Here is a 16,694-nt window from a genome sequence, read left to right as displayed (position 1 = left end):
TCTCTGTTCCAGATGGATTTTCAGTGGCATATTTTTCTCTACATCATTCGTAAGGTAAGTTCTGTGTTCCCTGTACTGTATTTCTTAGTGTGCATTTAGTGGTCGTGTTACAGGAAACTGACTTATACTAAGGCCGTGTTAGGCCGCAGCTGGTCCCGTGTTAGGCCGCAGCCAGTCCCGTGTTAGGCCGCAGCCAGTCACATCCCTACCCATGTGACACGAGCACTATGTAGAACATATAGAATGTATTGAAATCCAACTAAAGTGAATGTTCACTGTTCTGTAAATGCAGGTCAGAGATGCCGGGTGTTCAAGGACAACTCAACCTATAGTATGTTACCGATTATAAAATACCTCCTATCAGCATTCATAGATGTAAATGTCTCTCTGTACCTTGGTGCATTTTTAAGATGGCTTATTTAGTGTTCATTCTAGCACCCTGCACCTGTCACAACCCGTGCTGTTCCTCTTTCCTGCTTGGGGTGTCGCTCTCTGCTCTGGTGCTTCTGGCACACTCTGCTGATGCAACAAACTGCTGAGATACCAGACCAGAGTGTGCTAGAAGCTTCAGAGCAGAGAGCGACTCCCCAGGCAGGGTAGAGGAACTGCACTGGTTGTGACAGGTGCAGGGTGCTAGAATGAACATTATGTACAGATCAGTGCAAGCTATTGTTCTCTGTTACCAGAAATTGGGCCTGGTTCAGAGATGCACTCCCATACGCAGGTGGCGTGCAAAAATATGCAAAGGTCGCAGCCGCCGAGATATCTGTTGAGACGCCCCCGGGCGTCTTTGCAAATCCAAGCATCTGCGTGCAAAGACGCAGCATTGATTGCAGATCATTCGATGTTCGTAGTCTTGAGTAACTATAGGGTTGTGCAGAATGGCCGCAGGAAATGAGATGCCGGAGCCGTGTTTACAGTGTATGGGATCGCAGACTCCGGATGTGACATGCCGCCGAAATGGCCGTGGCACACCTGCGTTTTTAGCCGTTACTCCGCTGCAATCCACTACGGTAATGTACCTTGATGCATGCGCAGACGGACGATATTTGCTCAGCCACGAAACCATCGGCATAGTGTACAACTCTGAGACAGGCCCTTTTTTTCTTCCTCCACTATCGAGCACAGAGATCACTCTGGGTATAGCCTGGTGAGGAGAGACTGGGCACCAAACAGTTACTCATTTTCTTCCCAGCAGCCCCCGGCTCCCTCTCCACCATACCCCGCCCCCAGCCTCAGGCCAGCAGTTTCAAGTTTGGTGTGGCAGGAGCGGCACCGTTACTATGGGGGGCTGCTTTTAAGTGGGACACAGCAAGTGCCTCTCTACCCTGGCAGGTAAGAGACCAGCTCCCTGCTTGCAGGGAGCTTTATCATTGTGGCTATACCCTACCGGTGTTGGGAGAACACCGGAGGGGTGGATGTAGTGGCCATCCAGCATGCTGCTCCGTCCACTGGACCACCAGGGCAGCGTGTAACAGGGCACTGTTGTGGCAGTGTAGAATCACAGTCTGTGGGGGTTTTGTCACCTGAGGGGGAGGTAAGCAGCCTGTTAACCCCTCCCCTGCTCCTGGGCACACTTGCAACATAGTTGACTGCATGACACGGTTGCTTCTCTCCTAGTCAGGGCCCGGCTCTAGGGGTGTTCGACCTAAACAGTCGAACAGGGGCGCCACCCATAGAGGGCACACTCTTCCCCAGCATCCCGATTTCAGCGGGACAGCACTGTCCCGCTGTTCCATCCGTGGGCCGAAGTGGCCCGCAAGTGGTCAAAGAGGGGGGTTGGGGACCCCCACCGCCGCAGCTGCGGCGGTGTCGGGACCCCGGAGTCTGAATAGATGCTGCGCGCATGCGCGTGGTAACTATTCAGTGCCGTGAGAGGGCTGGGGGAAGCCCAGCTAGTGAGGCTTCCGCCAACCTGACGTTATTTGGAGGTGTGCCATGCATGCACGCCCCCCAGATAACGGTACATAAGGGGGCGTGGCATATGGTAACTAGGGCACGCCCTCAATTTCAGTCGCACGCGGCTGCTCTGCGCACGATAAAGAGCGCAAGCCACTCGCCCGGCACAGGGCGCTGATAGCCCTGGAACCGGCCCTGCTCCTAGTATACCGGGCAGCCATTTTAAAGCACATGCCATTTTAAAGCACATGGTTCCCTCCACTCTGGACACAGTGAGAAGCTTGGGCTCCAGTCTCCTACATACCTCGCTCCTAGCTGCCCGGTAGTAGTAATATACTCCTTCCTGCTCTCTCTGGCTGGAATGTTGAGCATTTTAGCCCATTTATTCAGTGCATTGTCTTGATTTCTCTGCTGGTATTGTGTTTTTTTCTGATAGGAAACACCTCACAGGTCTTTGTGGTCCTCCCATGTTATATTGCAAAAATATATTGTTTACAGGTGCATTGTCACTCTGGCATTTTAACTAAAGTACTCACCATTGCTTCAGCCTTGTGTGTGGAATATATTTAGATTGCATTTAACAAGGAGCTGAGTGCTCCAGTGCCACGCACTTTTTCCTCAGAAATCATAGAGAAATTACTTCAGTATGACCTGAGTTATTCTCTCTATAGCCCCACTTATTTCTCTATTTGTGATGCTTTATCATTCGCTGCACTACCCCGTAACTACACATCACTGTTTTTATAACTTTTGTGTGGGGGATACACTTGGACTGCTTTTAAATATCTTCCAAGGTTGAAGCATCCAGAGAGGTGGGTGCTCCTGTGTTAGGTGGAGAGAAGGCTGAATCAATCACATTGAATCTTTTTGAGGCCTCTATGTACTAAAGTACTTTTTCCACAGACCTTTGTGTTCTGGCATTCTGAACCACGATGACAGAGCAATCCCTATAACAGACCTGTGTTTCAAGGCTATGTGGCATGGGGGTTCCTTCGATAATGGCTGCCAGTTAACCCGGCAGAGGCTTCCAACTACAGGTAATGCGGATGTTAACTAACCAGGTTGCAGCACCTGTCCCAGTTAGAACTTTCTATGAGCCGACATTGTGCAGGTCTCCTTCCTACAGGAAGTTCACACCTGCTGTAGAGCCAGGTAGATGCAGCACTCCTTCTCTTTCTTGGTACAGGAGTGGATGATACTAGCCAGCAAGTGTATGGTTCAGCACAGGCCAGACAGTGCTAGGTCCTGTCCCGATTATACATCTACTCCTTGCACAGGAAGCTAGATTCTCCATTCCTGTAAAAGGGTAGAGACCATGATAAGGATATTTCTGTTTTTTTAAACAGTTCCCTCTGGTCTAGAGCCAAGGTTCTTCGGTGTTAGCTGAGGGTATGACAACAGTATTCTCTTCCTTTAGGTACTGTAGCTCCTGTCACCTCTTACCGGAGGCTTCTGGATATCTAAGCACATTGCTTTAGTTTTTCCGCTACCAGCATCGGGCAACTTGGCAATCCCCCGACTTGTTAGATCTGATATTCTGGGCAGCTGAATCGTTGCTCCAGAATGATCTATTGTAGTGCAGGGGGCTGCCGGGCACATGCCCTACAGACTGTCGCCGTTCGAGGACAAGTTATTGTCTTTTGGAAGACAGATGGGCTACTACCTAGTTTGTTCAGAGGTCATTGACAGTCGTATTAACCTCTTAAGTGTGGATATCTGTTGTGATGGCCAGGACAGTCCTCTGACTGCATTCCTGGCGCGCTGTCACAGACTCTTAAGAACTTAGAGGACCTTCTGTATTCAAGGAAGGTCTTCGTGGTATGGGGTTGGACAAGACAGTCTCTAGGTAGCGCCTAAATACATTCTCTGACTTTTGCACCAGACCGTCTACTTTCTAGGTTAACGAAGTTCCTCCTTTATAAGCCCTGGGTCCTGACATAGGTGAACAGTCCGCCAGACAGCTGGCAGGTCTGTTGCCACAGCTTGAGGTGGAATTCCACCCAGAGAACCCTAGTGTGGGGTCGGGATAGCCGAGTGGTCTAGGGTGCTGTGTACAGGCCGCAGTCTCCTCTGGAGACGTGGATTCAGATCCCATTTCTGACAAACAACCTAGCTGATTAATAACGTTCAGGGGTAGTGTTCCCTTCTTGGGACCAGCACAGCCCAGGTTCCAGTCCACTTAGAGGCTTATTTATACCTTTGCAGGTTTCCCACACACTCTTTCACTCCCCTCTGACCTCTAGGATCATTGTCCAGTTCCCCTGTCTATGAAGGTGATAATTACTATATTGGCCTCTGTCTGGTCAGATGCCTTCCTCATTCTCTAAGCGTCAATCGGGAATCCAAGGTTTCGCAAGGGGTTGGTCCGTTTCGTCATTCGCTCAGACTAGAGGTTTTCGAGCATCCTTTCACACCTAGGAGGCCTATTTTCATATCCGAGTCAGTCACCTGCACTTCCTCAGGTAGACTGAACGGGAACGTCACTTCCAGTTTCCGGTATCTCTGTTGGGAGTAGATCTGGTGGCTCATTGGGCTAGAGCGCATGTTCTACAGTTTTACACTGTGACTAGGAAGGTCCACAGCCCTTCGTGTTTTTAATAAGGTACAGGACAGTCATGGCAGCTCCTCTCGACCTACTCTTCAGGGCTCAGTCTCTGGACCCACAGATGAATAATTACTTGAAAGCTTTTCTCCTTGGGGGAGAGCTTTGCTGCATTCCAGGGTTCGGCAGGTATTTCTCCCTGCCGTTAAACTAAGGGTCTTTTGGTTACCGTTCCCTCTATTCTGGCATCTACACAGAGTGTTATTACACTCTCGCAGGCAGATTTTGGGCTCTCTAGTCTACTCCTTCGACGAGGTTGAGATCATTCCCTGCTTCTTCACAGGGAAATGTGGGTCCTATGACATAGATCCCGTCTTCTCTTTATGACACAGCAATCATTCCTATTTTGAGGTAGCCAATGGCTCTCCCTTTGGGATCCAGGACAGGGTTCCTTCTCAGCATCGATACACGTTCGCTGGTGGAGGGCAGTAACCTGTCTTTAGACCTTTAGGATCGGTGGATGGATCAGGAGAGCCTGTTACTGATCTTCCTCCTGCTGCTCTGTATAGTCTTCAGAACTCTGTCTGGTTCTACCTCTCCTCCAGCATCATCCGGTCCTGGTACAGTCCGTCAGTGCGACACACGTTGCCCGCATATTCCATCAGGATGGCGCTCTCTATCGCGGTTCCATTAAGACGGTTGGCCTCTCCCCTATTTGGGTGGAGTGTCAACTTACAGCTCTGTAGGCGGTCTTCCTTCCCATAGTTCTCCTGGAGCAGCGGACTCCTAAGCTGCCAGGTTGTTCACTCGGGGGAATGGGCTCTGCATATGGAAGCTTTTCAGCACCTTGTGATCGCTTGGGCCGGATGGACATCGAGATTATGATGTCTCGCATACCCGCTGGTTACAGAGATACTTTTCAGGCTCCAGAGTTTCAGGAGCTCCCTTAATCGTCGCTCCGGTGGTACAATGGAGCTTTCTTCGTGGCTTAGCTTGGCCACGGCAGCTATAGTACGCAGCTCTTTCCGCCTCTTAGTCGGCACTCCACTGCATCTTCCTCTACAGTCGGCCCTTTGGACTTCGGGCCCGAACTTCCGTCAGATTCTGGCCTGCCTCGCTTTGCCAGAGTGGTTCTTGACACCTGTCCTGAAAGCTAAGAGAGTTATTTCCAGAGGAGTTAGTTGTACCATGTTGCAAGCCTATTAGCCAACTTCAGTCAGAATTTCATACCGAGTTGGAGGACCTATTGGGTGTTTTGGTTAGGCTTCCCCCACGATCATTACAGCTAATATGGGTCCTCTCTTTTCTACAGATTGTTTGGGGTTTGGGCCTGCATCTCCCTCCATAGAGAAACAGGTCTCGGACCTGTCGGTTCTCCTCCAGCGACTGCTTCCACTCCTACCTGAGGTTCAGGCGTTTATTTTCAGCTTGTCCTCTATGTGCAGCCACCATTTTTTCTTAACAGGAGGCTCCATCGAATCTCTCCAGGGTTATTTGGTCTCTTCAGTAAGCTCCCTCAGAAGTCCTTGATTATGGTGCACATTGCTCATTCGTTCGTTTACCTGGATAGCGGTTTTCCTACTTGCCATCGCTTGGCGTGGTGGGTGTCGGTTTAAACACTTTGTCTTCCTGCTTCCCCTCTCTGATATTATTCTTAGATCAGGCCGTTCTGCGGTCTCACTTGGATTCCTATCCAGAGTTGTGTCTCTGTTCCTCTCACCCTGCGTTTGGGTCGATCAGGCTTTCTATGTTCCGGACTCCTTACCGGAGGACACATAGGTCTGATTCCAGTGATTTTTCCATGAACAAACCCAGAGATCAGTTTCTCTGTGGTCCTGTACGATTTTCTCAAGCAGGGCTGGCTGATTTCTGAACATTAATTATCCTGGTGGCTTGCTTGGCTATACACCACCATCTGTCGCGGTTCTCCTGCCCCTGTTGTGGTGACTGCTCTTTACTGTGGACCTTCTCACCAGCTCAGCGTGGTGTTTCTGCGGTACAGCTGCCACATGGTTCTCTGCTCACTCTTCAGTTGTTTTTATGCAGTTGTCACCTTTGCGTCCCCGGACGCGGCCTTCGGGCAAAGAGACACTCCATGCAGCCCAGGAGCGTCCTCTCCCATTGGGGGACAGCTTTAGGACGTTCCAGAGTGATCCCTGTGCCCCCTAGTGGAGGACCAAGAAAGGAGGATTTATGGTCTTACCTTGTTAAATCCTTTTCTTCAACTCCATCGAGGGCACAGGGTGCCCACCCTGACGCACCTGGTTTGCGGGGCTTATTTCCTCTGATGCCGGTTCTTGGCGCACCTTTCTCTGACTTTGTCCTGAGTGTATGCCGGTCCACTGTCTCCCTCTTCTTCTCCTCACTTCTGCCATTGGCTTGCTAACTTAAACTGCTGGCCTGTGGCTGTGGGTGGGGTATAGTGGAGAGGGAGCCCGGGGGCTGCTGGGAAGAAAATAAGTAACTGTTTGGTGCCCAGTCTCTCCTCTCCAGGCTATAACCAGAGTGATTCCTGTGCCCCCTATGGAGTCGAAAAAAAATTATTTAGGGTAAGACCATAAATCCTCCTTTTCTGCATAAAATGACCTACTATTGTGATCTTTAATAGGATTACGGACGGGGGGGAAGGGCAGATGGGGGGCATTGCCATATATAGGAACGAAAAAATTCTCCATCATTTCTTGTGTCATTCTAATCAAGTCCATACATTTTTACTTATAGGTTTCTTTTGCTTAGACCAAGTTCTGTGTGTATAGCATCAGCATTTTATTCTTAAGATAAAATCCATTAAGTGTTGTTTGAGCTGTGTACTGTTATCTTTTTGAAGAGACAAATCTAAATACGCATGATATCTACCATCATATTTAGGTCTAGGAGGTGACTGTAAACGACTCGGTCAGGTATTGATCACCTGACAGATAAATAGAAATTGAGAAAAAAGGGGCATTATGAGGTGTAAGGCTCAGAAAATCAAACTTTGTTCATCAAGAACTATTCATTTATTTTCTGGGTATGATATTCCCGGTGTTGGCAGTTCACTAACTGCCCTATACCCAGGCAGAAGTGCGGGCATCCTACATTACGTTTGTCTGTCTTGTATGGTTGGGCAGGGACCTTCTGTATTATAATTTTATTTGGAGACTCCCTTTAAATGTGTTTTTGTCTTTCCTTTTAATCAGGGATGTTCTGATCCTCTGAAACACACCTTGATCGCTGATTGGCTGAAAGGTGATATTCTGGGTAACAAGCTGATCTCTCTGGCAAGTGATTTGTGTACCAGTGGTTTGACAGACAAGGCGACACGCCCGGAGTCCTATCGCTGTGACCAGTGGTCCCTGCTAAGCTTGGTACTCTCAGAGCATGTTAAGAATGGTGAGTACAAATGATGCAGCGAGACCACTCTGTAAAGTCATCATAGGTGCATAGTGATTCAAGGAGTCAACGTTATGCTTTTCCGTCATCATTAATCATAGTAGATTGAAAACTAAGTAATGTTCTTTGGCTGGAGAGAGAGAAGATGTAACATCAACAAAGGTTTCCGTAAGTGAGGATTTTCCTTATCTGCTTAGTTAAAAAGGAGGAATTCTCTTTGGAATATGTTCTTACTATGCTGGCTTTTACTCTCTTTATACCAGTCTTTTGCAAATATGCAAGTCCAGTAAAGGTTTGTGCCCTACAGGAAGGGGCTGCCGACTCTGCAGAGAGAGGGGGACCTAGGTGGCAGTTGTGGGGTATGCACCGGTTGCCATTCCGCAAGCTGTGATTGGCTCGCGCCCGGCGTCATAATTCAAATGCCGCCAATGCCCTTTCTCCCTGGCTATCGGTGCATTTCCCACCGCTACCACCCGGGTCCCTTTCTGCATGACGGGCATAAGAAATCTGGTATGTAGCGCCTGACCCTGCCCTGAGCACTCCCTAGTCCAGCCAGCCTACCCTGCACCCCCCCCTATTCTAGCCATCCAGCTTGCCTTTCCTGCCCTCCCCCCCTCCCAGTCCAGCCTGCCTTTCCTGCCCTCCCCCCCCCCTCCCAGTCCAGCCTGCCTTCCCTGCACCCCCCTATTCTAGCCACCCAGCCTGCCTTTCCTGCCCTCCCCCCCCCGTCCAGCCAGTCTTCCCTGCACCCCCCCTATTCTAGCCACCCAGCCTGCCTTTCCTGCCCCCCCCCAGTCCAGCCTGTCTTTCCTGCCCTTCCTCCCCCCCAGTACAGCCAACCTTCCCTGCACCCCCCCTATTTTAGCCACCCAGCCTGCCTTTCCTGCCCCTCCCCAGTCCAGCCTGCCTTTCCTGCCCCTCCCCAGTCCAGCCTGCCTTTCCTGTCCCCCCCCCAGTCCAGCCTGCCTTTCCTGCCCCCCCCCAGTCCAGCCTGCCTTTCCTGCCCCCCCCCAGTCCAGCCTGCCTTTCCTGCCCCCCCCCAGTCCAGCCTGCCTTTCCTGCCCCCCCCCCAGTCCAGCCTGCCTTTCCTGCCCCCCCCAGTCCAGCCTGCCTTTCCTGGCCCCCCCCCCAGTCCAGCCTGCCTCTCCTGCCCTTCCTCCTTCCCAGTCCAGCCAGCCTTCCCTGCGCCCCCCCCTATTCTAGCCACCCAGCCTGCCTTTCCTGCCCTCCCCCCCAGTCCAGCCAGCCTTTCCTGCCCTCCCCCCCAGTCCAGCCAGCCTTCCCTGCACCCTCCCTATTCTAGCCACCCAACCTGCCTTCCCTGCCCTCCCCCCCCCCCCAGTCCAGCCAGCCTTCCCTGCCCTTTGCCCCCCTTCCCCCACCATGTCTAGCCATCCCTGTGCCCCCAATAGGTCCAATCCTCACTGTCCTGTACTTCCTCCTTCTGGCTTTTTATGTGGCTCTGGCTATTTCAGTGTATTTTATGTAGTTACGGCTTTTCTTTTATTCATACACATATATATATATATATATATATATATATAATATATATGTATATATAGAGAGAGAGAGAGAGAGAGAGAGAGAGAATCGACGTTGCTTACCCTATATATTTAGTATAGATACTAGTTTTCTCTGTGTGAATTTGCAGCAGTTTTCCCTCTTATATTTCTGTATTTGTATAGTTTCATATATAATATGAGAGAGTGACTTGTGATAATAACAATCGCCCCCACAGCCAAAACTTTGAGAGCATTGAAACTGTTTTATGCAACAATTGATGCCGCACCCCTGAAATAGCTCCACCCACATCCACAGCTCCGCCCACCTCTAGGCTGCCTATTTTGTCAGTACCCGGCCCCACAATTTCTGATGGCAGCCCTCCTCAGGCTATTCATTTCAAGTCTCTCTAAACATGGCCTCTGAGGCTACGGATTTTTGATCAGGAACACAGCCGTGGTCACAGAAACACCTGTGCCACGTAACACGCTCAGGAGACGGCCTTTTTGTGTGCAAATCAGGCCACCAAATTACCAGCGATCCCATACGCAACTGCGATCACCATCATACGTTAGGTTCGTGTCTGTGCAATAAGGATTTTTAGGACTTTTCGTGCAAAAATCTGTCAACATCGGCGTAGCGTCCATCTCTGAATCAGGCCCAATTTCTTTAGCCCGCACCCATAAGATTCTTTATAGTGAGATTGTAAATACTCCGTTTTACTGACGGGAGCATTAATTGCACCGAAACAAGGGAAAAGGCTAATTGTGATTCCACTTCTACCTTTGGGACCACCCGTAACTCGTTATCTACACCAGAACATTACGTATGTATCAGAACAGCGCCTTTACTTCTGCAATGGCCGCAGCTTTCACATTGGCCTGCTCTTACCCGGATACTAATGTGGACTACGCCACCAGACCATCAGTAGCTGGAACTCTCACACTGGCCTGCTCCCATCCGGATACTACTGCAGACTATACCATCGGCCCATCAGTAGCTGGAACTCTCACATTGGCCTGTTCCCACCCGGATACTAGTGTGGACTATTCCACCAGACCATCAGTAGCTGGTACTCTCACACTGGCCTGTTTCCACCCAGATACTAGTGTGGACTATGCCACTGGTACCATCAGTAGGTGGAACTCTCACACTTGCCTGTTCCCACCCGGATACTAGTGTGGACTACGCCACTGGACCATCAGTAGCTGGAACTCTCACACTGGCCTGTTCCCACCCGGATACTAGTGTGGACTACGCCACTGGTACCATCAGTAGCTGGAACTCTCACACTGGCCTGTTCCCACCCAGATACTAGTGTGGACTACGCCACTGGGACCATTAGAAGCTGGAACTCTCACACTGGCCTGTTCCCACCCGTATACTAGTGTGGACTACGCCACCGGACCATCAGTAGCCGGAACTCTCACACTGGCCTGTTCCCACCCGGATACTAGTGTGGACTATTCCACCAGACCATCACTAGCTGGTACTCTCAGACTGGCCTGTTCCCACCCAGATACTAGTGTGGACTACGCCACTGGTACCATCACTAGCTGGTACTCTCAGACTGGCCTGTTCCCACCCAGATACTAGTGTGGACTACGCCACTGGTACCAGTAGCTGGTACTCTCACACTGGCCTGTTCCCTCCCAGATACTAGTCTGGACTACGCCACCGGACCATCAGTAGCCGGAACTCTCACACTGGCCTGCTCTGCTCCCTCTTGAATACCAATTCAAACTACTCTATAGGATCATTGTAATGGAGCTTTCCATTTTCCAGGTATCAATCCAACATCTCTGAGAGTACAATTGTGTGGTTATCCGCCATGGACAGTGCGGGCTGCCTACACCTGGTAACTGATCAGCTGCTTTATACATGCACTTTGCAGGATTTATTTGACAAACACAATATTATTTTATTTTTGTTCACGGTGCACGAAAGCAAAGTCTGTGTCACTGGAACAATTACCACAGGCCAAAGTTATCACATCACTGCTGAGGTAACAGTAATCCTCCTCCTCCACCTCATTCTCACCCTCCTCCTGTAATGTAGCCCCCTGTCTAACCCATCCGAGATAATATATTGCGCAGGATCTGCCTGGAGTAAGCCTGCAATTTTGCGCTGTTTTCAGATGTGTTTAATCCATAAAGTCTCCACTCAGTATAACATCTATGTCTTCTGCCAGCTGCCTAGTGTCACATCTAAGATGAACTTACATTTGCTGCCTTTATAGAGCTCTGATTTGTAACCTAGTGTAATGGGTCCTCCAGGGTGCCACTCACTATACGGATTCAATGAATCTGGCACTACCGTGAAAAACACAAATATACCCTTATATTTTATACATCAGGCTCACAGAGCCAGCATTTTCAGTTCAAATGCTTTTATGCAGCTCATGCGGACAACTTGGTGCAACACAACAGCTTGTGCAACTGTAATTGATTATTTTATATATTAAAAATCAACATATACTCAAGTTTCTAACTAGTCAGCTGGAGATCCCAGTTGGCATATATTTATATGACAATATAAGAGCTGTCCAATCTCCTTTCCCTCCTGATTGCACCCAATAAGGCAAGTCAGGCCTTCACACCGCTGTTAGTATTTTACTATGGTGCAACAAAGCAACCAATCAGCTTCTAACTCTTATTTGTCTAGCACTATCTTTGAAATGATAGCTACAAACTGATTGGTTGCTATGGGAAACTGCTCCACTTGTCCACTTCTCCACTCTTTAATAAGGTTTAATACATCTCCACTTATGTTTTTTTTTTTTTTTTAAATTATTTTAATGACCAAATATTTTAAAACTGGTAGGATTGGATCTGTGCAATTATGTCAATTGAATAATATTTTTTTTTAAATATTTTAATTATTTTCAGAGTCATTGATTGCGGAAACCTACATGGAGAAGATGATCGATAAACTTCACTGCGCCCTGTCCAAAGCCAAAGACCTCTCTGACGCCGGTGATATTGAGCAGTCCGTGTCCTTTATCTGCGACGTCGCCTCCAACTTCTTCAGTTCCGTAAAAGGCTGCTTGCAGATGCCATCTGCTGAGGACCTGCTCCTTACCGTATTCCAACTGTGCGCTCAGCCAGCTGACGTCACTCATTTATCAGGTAGGATTACAGTGCATGTATTACATAGCGCAGTGTGGTGAGTAATGTTTTGCATACAGTTAATAAATAGTGCTTTTAGATGTAGCAATGTTCACCTATAGCTGTGCCACACTCTGATAATAGTGCTGTGGAGCTAGCAGATCTAGACCGATCTGCCATCAAAGCGGGTGATTGGTAACCTATGCACACTTACCAGTCTGCCGCTCGATGTGTCTGGGCTGACATCCCAACTGGACGGGCATTTAAATTGCCCGCCCAGTTGTGGTGTCAGTGTCGGCAGTCCCTGCAGAAAGTGTACGGGCAGTCGCCCGTACACACAGCCAGTTCACGGACGTTTTGTTCACAGGCATATCGGGTGTACACACCTGCTGATGCCCTGGCGATATATCGCTCGTCAATAGAAGGAGCGATATATCGCCAAGTGTTTACCAAGCATAAGGGATGTGCTAGATCACACAGTTTAGTCAGATGAATAGAACAAGAATAAACAGAATTGGGCAACAAAAGGGGGTATCTACATTTGGCAACAAGCTTGCTAAGGACATTTGTTACTTGTCCTGTCCTCTAAATAAGCTGAGACAGGAGCCTAGTTGTAAAAAGTAGGCGCAGGAGACTGGGGGTCAATCCAATTAGGTGCGAATTGAGAGTCTCAAGTGAGTTTATTTCATGAAACTCGCAGACTCTGCACGAACGCACGCTCCCGAAAATTCTACAATCCAATTAAAAATGCCTATTCGCAGTACTCGCAGCGGAGGTTTGCAAATTGCCTGTCAAACGCGATGTAAGAGAAGTACATGAAAAAGTGGGGAAACCATCTTGGACCCCCCAAAATTGATCATTTTGTTAGCAGGACCGTATAGAAGGCAGTTTGTGGGCATTAGGAAAGTACTGAAGGTTTTTAAATGCTGTCAAATGGCTGATTTGTGTGTTTTTTTTTTTAAATGATAAAAAGCTAACTTTTTTGTTTCAATCTCAAATTAATTAAATGAAAAATGGTAAAAAAAAAAATAGGAATAAAAAAGATTTTGGGGTACTTTGAGGGCACTGAAAAATGGTAAAAAAAAAAAAAAATGATGGAAAAACAATTATTTTTCAATTAAAAAAATACTGTAATTAAATACTGTAATTAAATTTGGGGTGCCTAAACTAAGGAAAAAATTGATTTTGGGGTTATCTGAGGCCATTTTTTTTTTTTTTTCTTAAAGCCTCCCCTGTCATAGTCCCTCCACTATCATACTCCCAGTCATGCTCCAGACATTTTGATTTAAAAAAAATTGTTTTTATACAGTACATGTGTGCCTCCCCAGCCATTGACTTCACCGCACATCACTGTTACTAACATATAGGGGTCTATTTACTAAGCAGTGCTAGGAGACAGAGTGAAAAGTGATAAGGTGCCAGCCAATCAGCTCCTAACTGTCATCTCACAGGCTGTGTTTGAAAAATGACAGTTGGGAGCTGATTGGCTGGCACCTTATCACTTTTCACTCTGTCTCCTAACACTGCTTAGTAAATAGACCCCATAGTTCGTGAATTGACAGTTTATGAATTCTGTGTGTTCCTGCCAGAAACCCTGATGTTGAAGTTGAAACGCACATGGATGGCCGGTCTGAATTCACTGGTGCTCCAGTTTCACCTTGTACCGCAGGGAAGCACATTCCTGAACCGATCTGCCAAGTGGGTCAAAGATCAGGTTCAGGCATCACACCTGAGTGTTCAGAGGTAAGATCCTATTCATAATTATGTTATGGCGTGATCCATAGCCAGCATCTGGTCTGAGGGCTATTAATCCAGAGTTAATGCTGAAATCACAGGTTTCCCTTCCAGAATATAAGATTACAGGTATTATCATCTGGCCCCACCTGCTTTATTTGAGTATGCAAAATATTATTCTCTATGAAACAGCTAAAAAACATTTGTGTTCCTGTGGGTTTTATCATGGATCTGATTCATAAATAGTTTTTGACATAGCAGCAAATCACACAAATAATTATAATTTTTTTTAATCTAACCCAGTTTTTGAATTGACCATTAGAAGCTGATTGGTTGCTTTGGGCAATTTCTCCACTGTATCTCTGTCTAAGGCCTGATACATCTCCCCTAACATGTTATCTACACCCTGCACCACCAACTGCTGTAATAACCTCTGCTTCACCTGTGACTGGTTACTATGGCTAGTGCTCTATTGGGACTAATATTGCGTGTAGGACCACAGATTTTACCCTTTTATATGTAAAATGATATGTTATTGGATGCAATTCCAAACCGCTCCCAAACCCAAGTGATTGAAGACTAGAACTGTTGTATCGGATGGGTTGGGTACAGGATGCCGGTGCTCGGGATCCTGGCGGTTAGGAACCCAACACCGGCATCCTGGCAGGGATAGGTTACCGACACTTGTTGGTAAGTACCCTAACCAAACCCTTAAACCTAAGCCTCCTTCCCCGCTGCCTAAACCTAACCTCCACCCCCGGCCCCCTCAACGCAGCCTAAACCTAACTGTTCCCTCCCCCCCTAGTGCCTAACCCTCTCCCTAGTGCCTAACCCTGTCCCTAGTGCCTAACTCTCACCCTAATGCCTAACCCCACTACTTACCGTCGGGATGCTGCCACCAGGATTCTGACTGGTGTCTGCATTCCGACACCGACATGCCCGTGTTGGACATATTGCCATAGTTAGATGCCCATTAGAGTAGTGCCTCTATCTTCTAAACAGTTCATAGATGGTGCTCTTGCAATGTCTGAGGACTAAATGTCTCTATATGGACGTCTATTTGCTCAGCCTCCAGTCACTAATAGCCGCCGTGAATAACTTGCACAACAAGATTCTGGAGTCCGGGCCGCCCGCCTCTAATTTCCTGGCCGAGCACGTGGCCCTGATGATGCCGGGTGACGAGGGATGGCAGAGGATGCGCCAGTGTCTCCCTGGACAGGTCTGTGTTTTCTTACTCACTGCTATGTACATGTAATCATGGTAAGGTAGATGTCCAGTGATATCTCATGGAGACAGACGAGGTGCGGAAAGCTATTCTGTTGTGACCGCTCCGCTCTGTTACAGTGGCTGAGCAGACCGCTTTTGGAAGGGCGATTAAGCCTGAACTCGGAAACATCTGGGACAGATCCTAAATCATTCCCCAAATCTTGGCTGCCCCACCACCTCTGCACAGCCGCTCTGCTGAGCAAAATGGCTTTCCGGCTGCTGGAGAACGACGCGGTTATTAAGGAGAAGGAAATTGAAGTGAAAATAAACATTACTGGTAAGCACATTTTATTGGAATGCAGAGAGAGTGATGTTTTATTTCTTTTATGTCACTGGTAATATTTCCATTTTCTGTTATATTTTTTTTAACAGTTTAATTTTTCATTTTTTCTCTGATTGTTTGGAATTCACCTTCGTCGACGCTGGGGCTGCCAAAGCTTCTTCTCGATTCTAGGACAGAACAACTTATGTTTAGATTAAACCCAATTAGTGTCCATTAATTGGCCAGCTGGAACGCTCTGGGAACATTGCGGATTGTTCTACCCACGCATCAGTTAGAAAGCTTTTCCAATTAGCTATTGCTCACTTGGGGGAGATGCACTAAGCCGTGGAGAGAGATAAAAGTACCAACCAGTCAGCTCCTAACTGTCACTTTGCAGCTAAACTGATAAACCACCAGGCAATAAGCTCCCAACTGTCATTTTTCAAACCCAGCCTGTAACATGACAGTTGGGAGCTGAGTGGCTGGTCGTTTGAAAAATGACAGGAGCTGATTGGTTGGTACTTTATCTCTTTCCACTTTATCTCTCTCCAAGGCTTCGTACACCTACCCGATTGTCACTGCTTGTAAGGTAATTGCGGACTATAGATCCGTGCTGTCAAAATCAATTTCTTTCAATCAGCATTTTTTTCCCAGCCCATCAACTCTCACCCAATGGGTTGATAACAGTAACCTGCCTCTTGCAGAGATGCACCCTCAGTGATAGTTACAGTATTTACTGTAGAGAGACAGAAATCTAGCAGCCCTTCTTCAGCAGTGAAATCCCTCTCTCCCTCTTAGGCCCTCATTCAGAGCCGGACGCTCTGAGCAGCTCTGAATGAGGGCCGTCCTCCATAAAAATGGAGCGTCCTCCTGGACGCTCGTATAGCTGTGGGTCACGGGGTCGGGGTTTTCGACCACAAGCCCTGGAGTGATTTTGGCTCTATCAGAGCCAAAATCACTCCCACTGACATCACTAGTGATGTCAGTGTTGCCGGCTTCTGACGGTAGGCGT

At 48.1% G+C, this 16,694-nt stretch overlaps 1 protein-coding gene across 2 annotated transcripts in view; it reads left to right on the top strand.

Annotated features, from left to right (window-relative positions):
• Nucleotides 1-16,694, top strand: part of LTN1 (listerin E3 ubiquitin protein ligase 1) — a 125,647-nt gene that overhangs the window by 43,443 nt on the left and 65,510 nt on the right. For both annotated transcript variants that reach the window (XM_088481642.1, XM_088481641.1), the window contains exons 11-16: nucleotides 13-54; nucleotides 7,621-7,813; nucleotides 12,202-12,441; nucleotides 14,010-14,163; nucleotides 15,223-15,373; nucleotides 15,499-15,697. In XM_088481642.1, the coding sequence (XP_088337768.1) occupies nucleotides 13-54; nucleotides 7,621-7,813; nucleotides 12,202-12,441; nucleotides 14,010-14,163; nucleotides 15,223-15,373; nucleotides 15,499-15,697 (979 nt within the window). The remainder of the gene's footprint in view (nucleotides 1-12; nucleotides 55-7,620; nucleotides 7,814-12,201; nucleotides 12,442-14,009; nucleotides 14,164-15,222; nucleotides 15,374-15,498; nucleotides 15,698-16,694) is intronic.

This window comes from Taudactylus pleione, unplaced genomic scaffold, assembly GCF_031769625.1.
Source record: "Taudactylus pleione unplaced genomic scaffold, aTauple2 ptg000276l, whole genome shotgun sequence".
NCBI lineage: Eukaryota > Metazoa > Chordata > Amphibia > Anura > Myobatrachidae > Taudactylus > Taudactylus pleione.
Note: the sequence above shows the minus strand (reverse complement) of the source record. Positions and strands in the feature narration are given on the sequence as shown.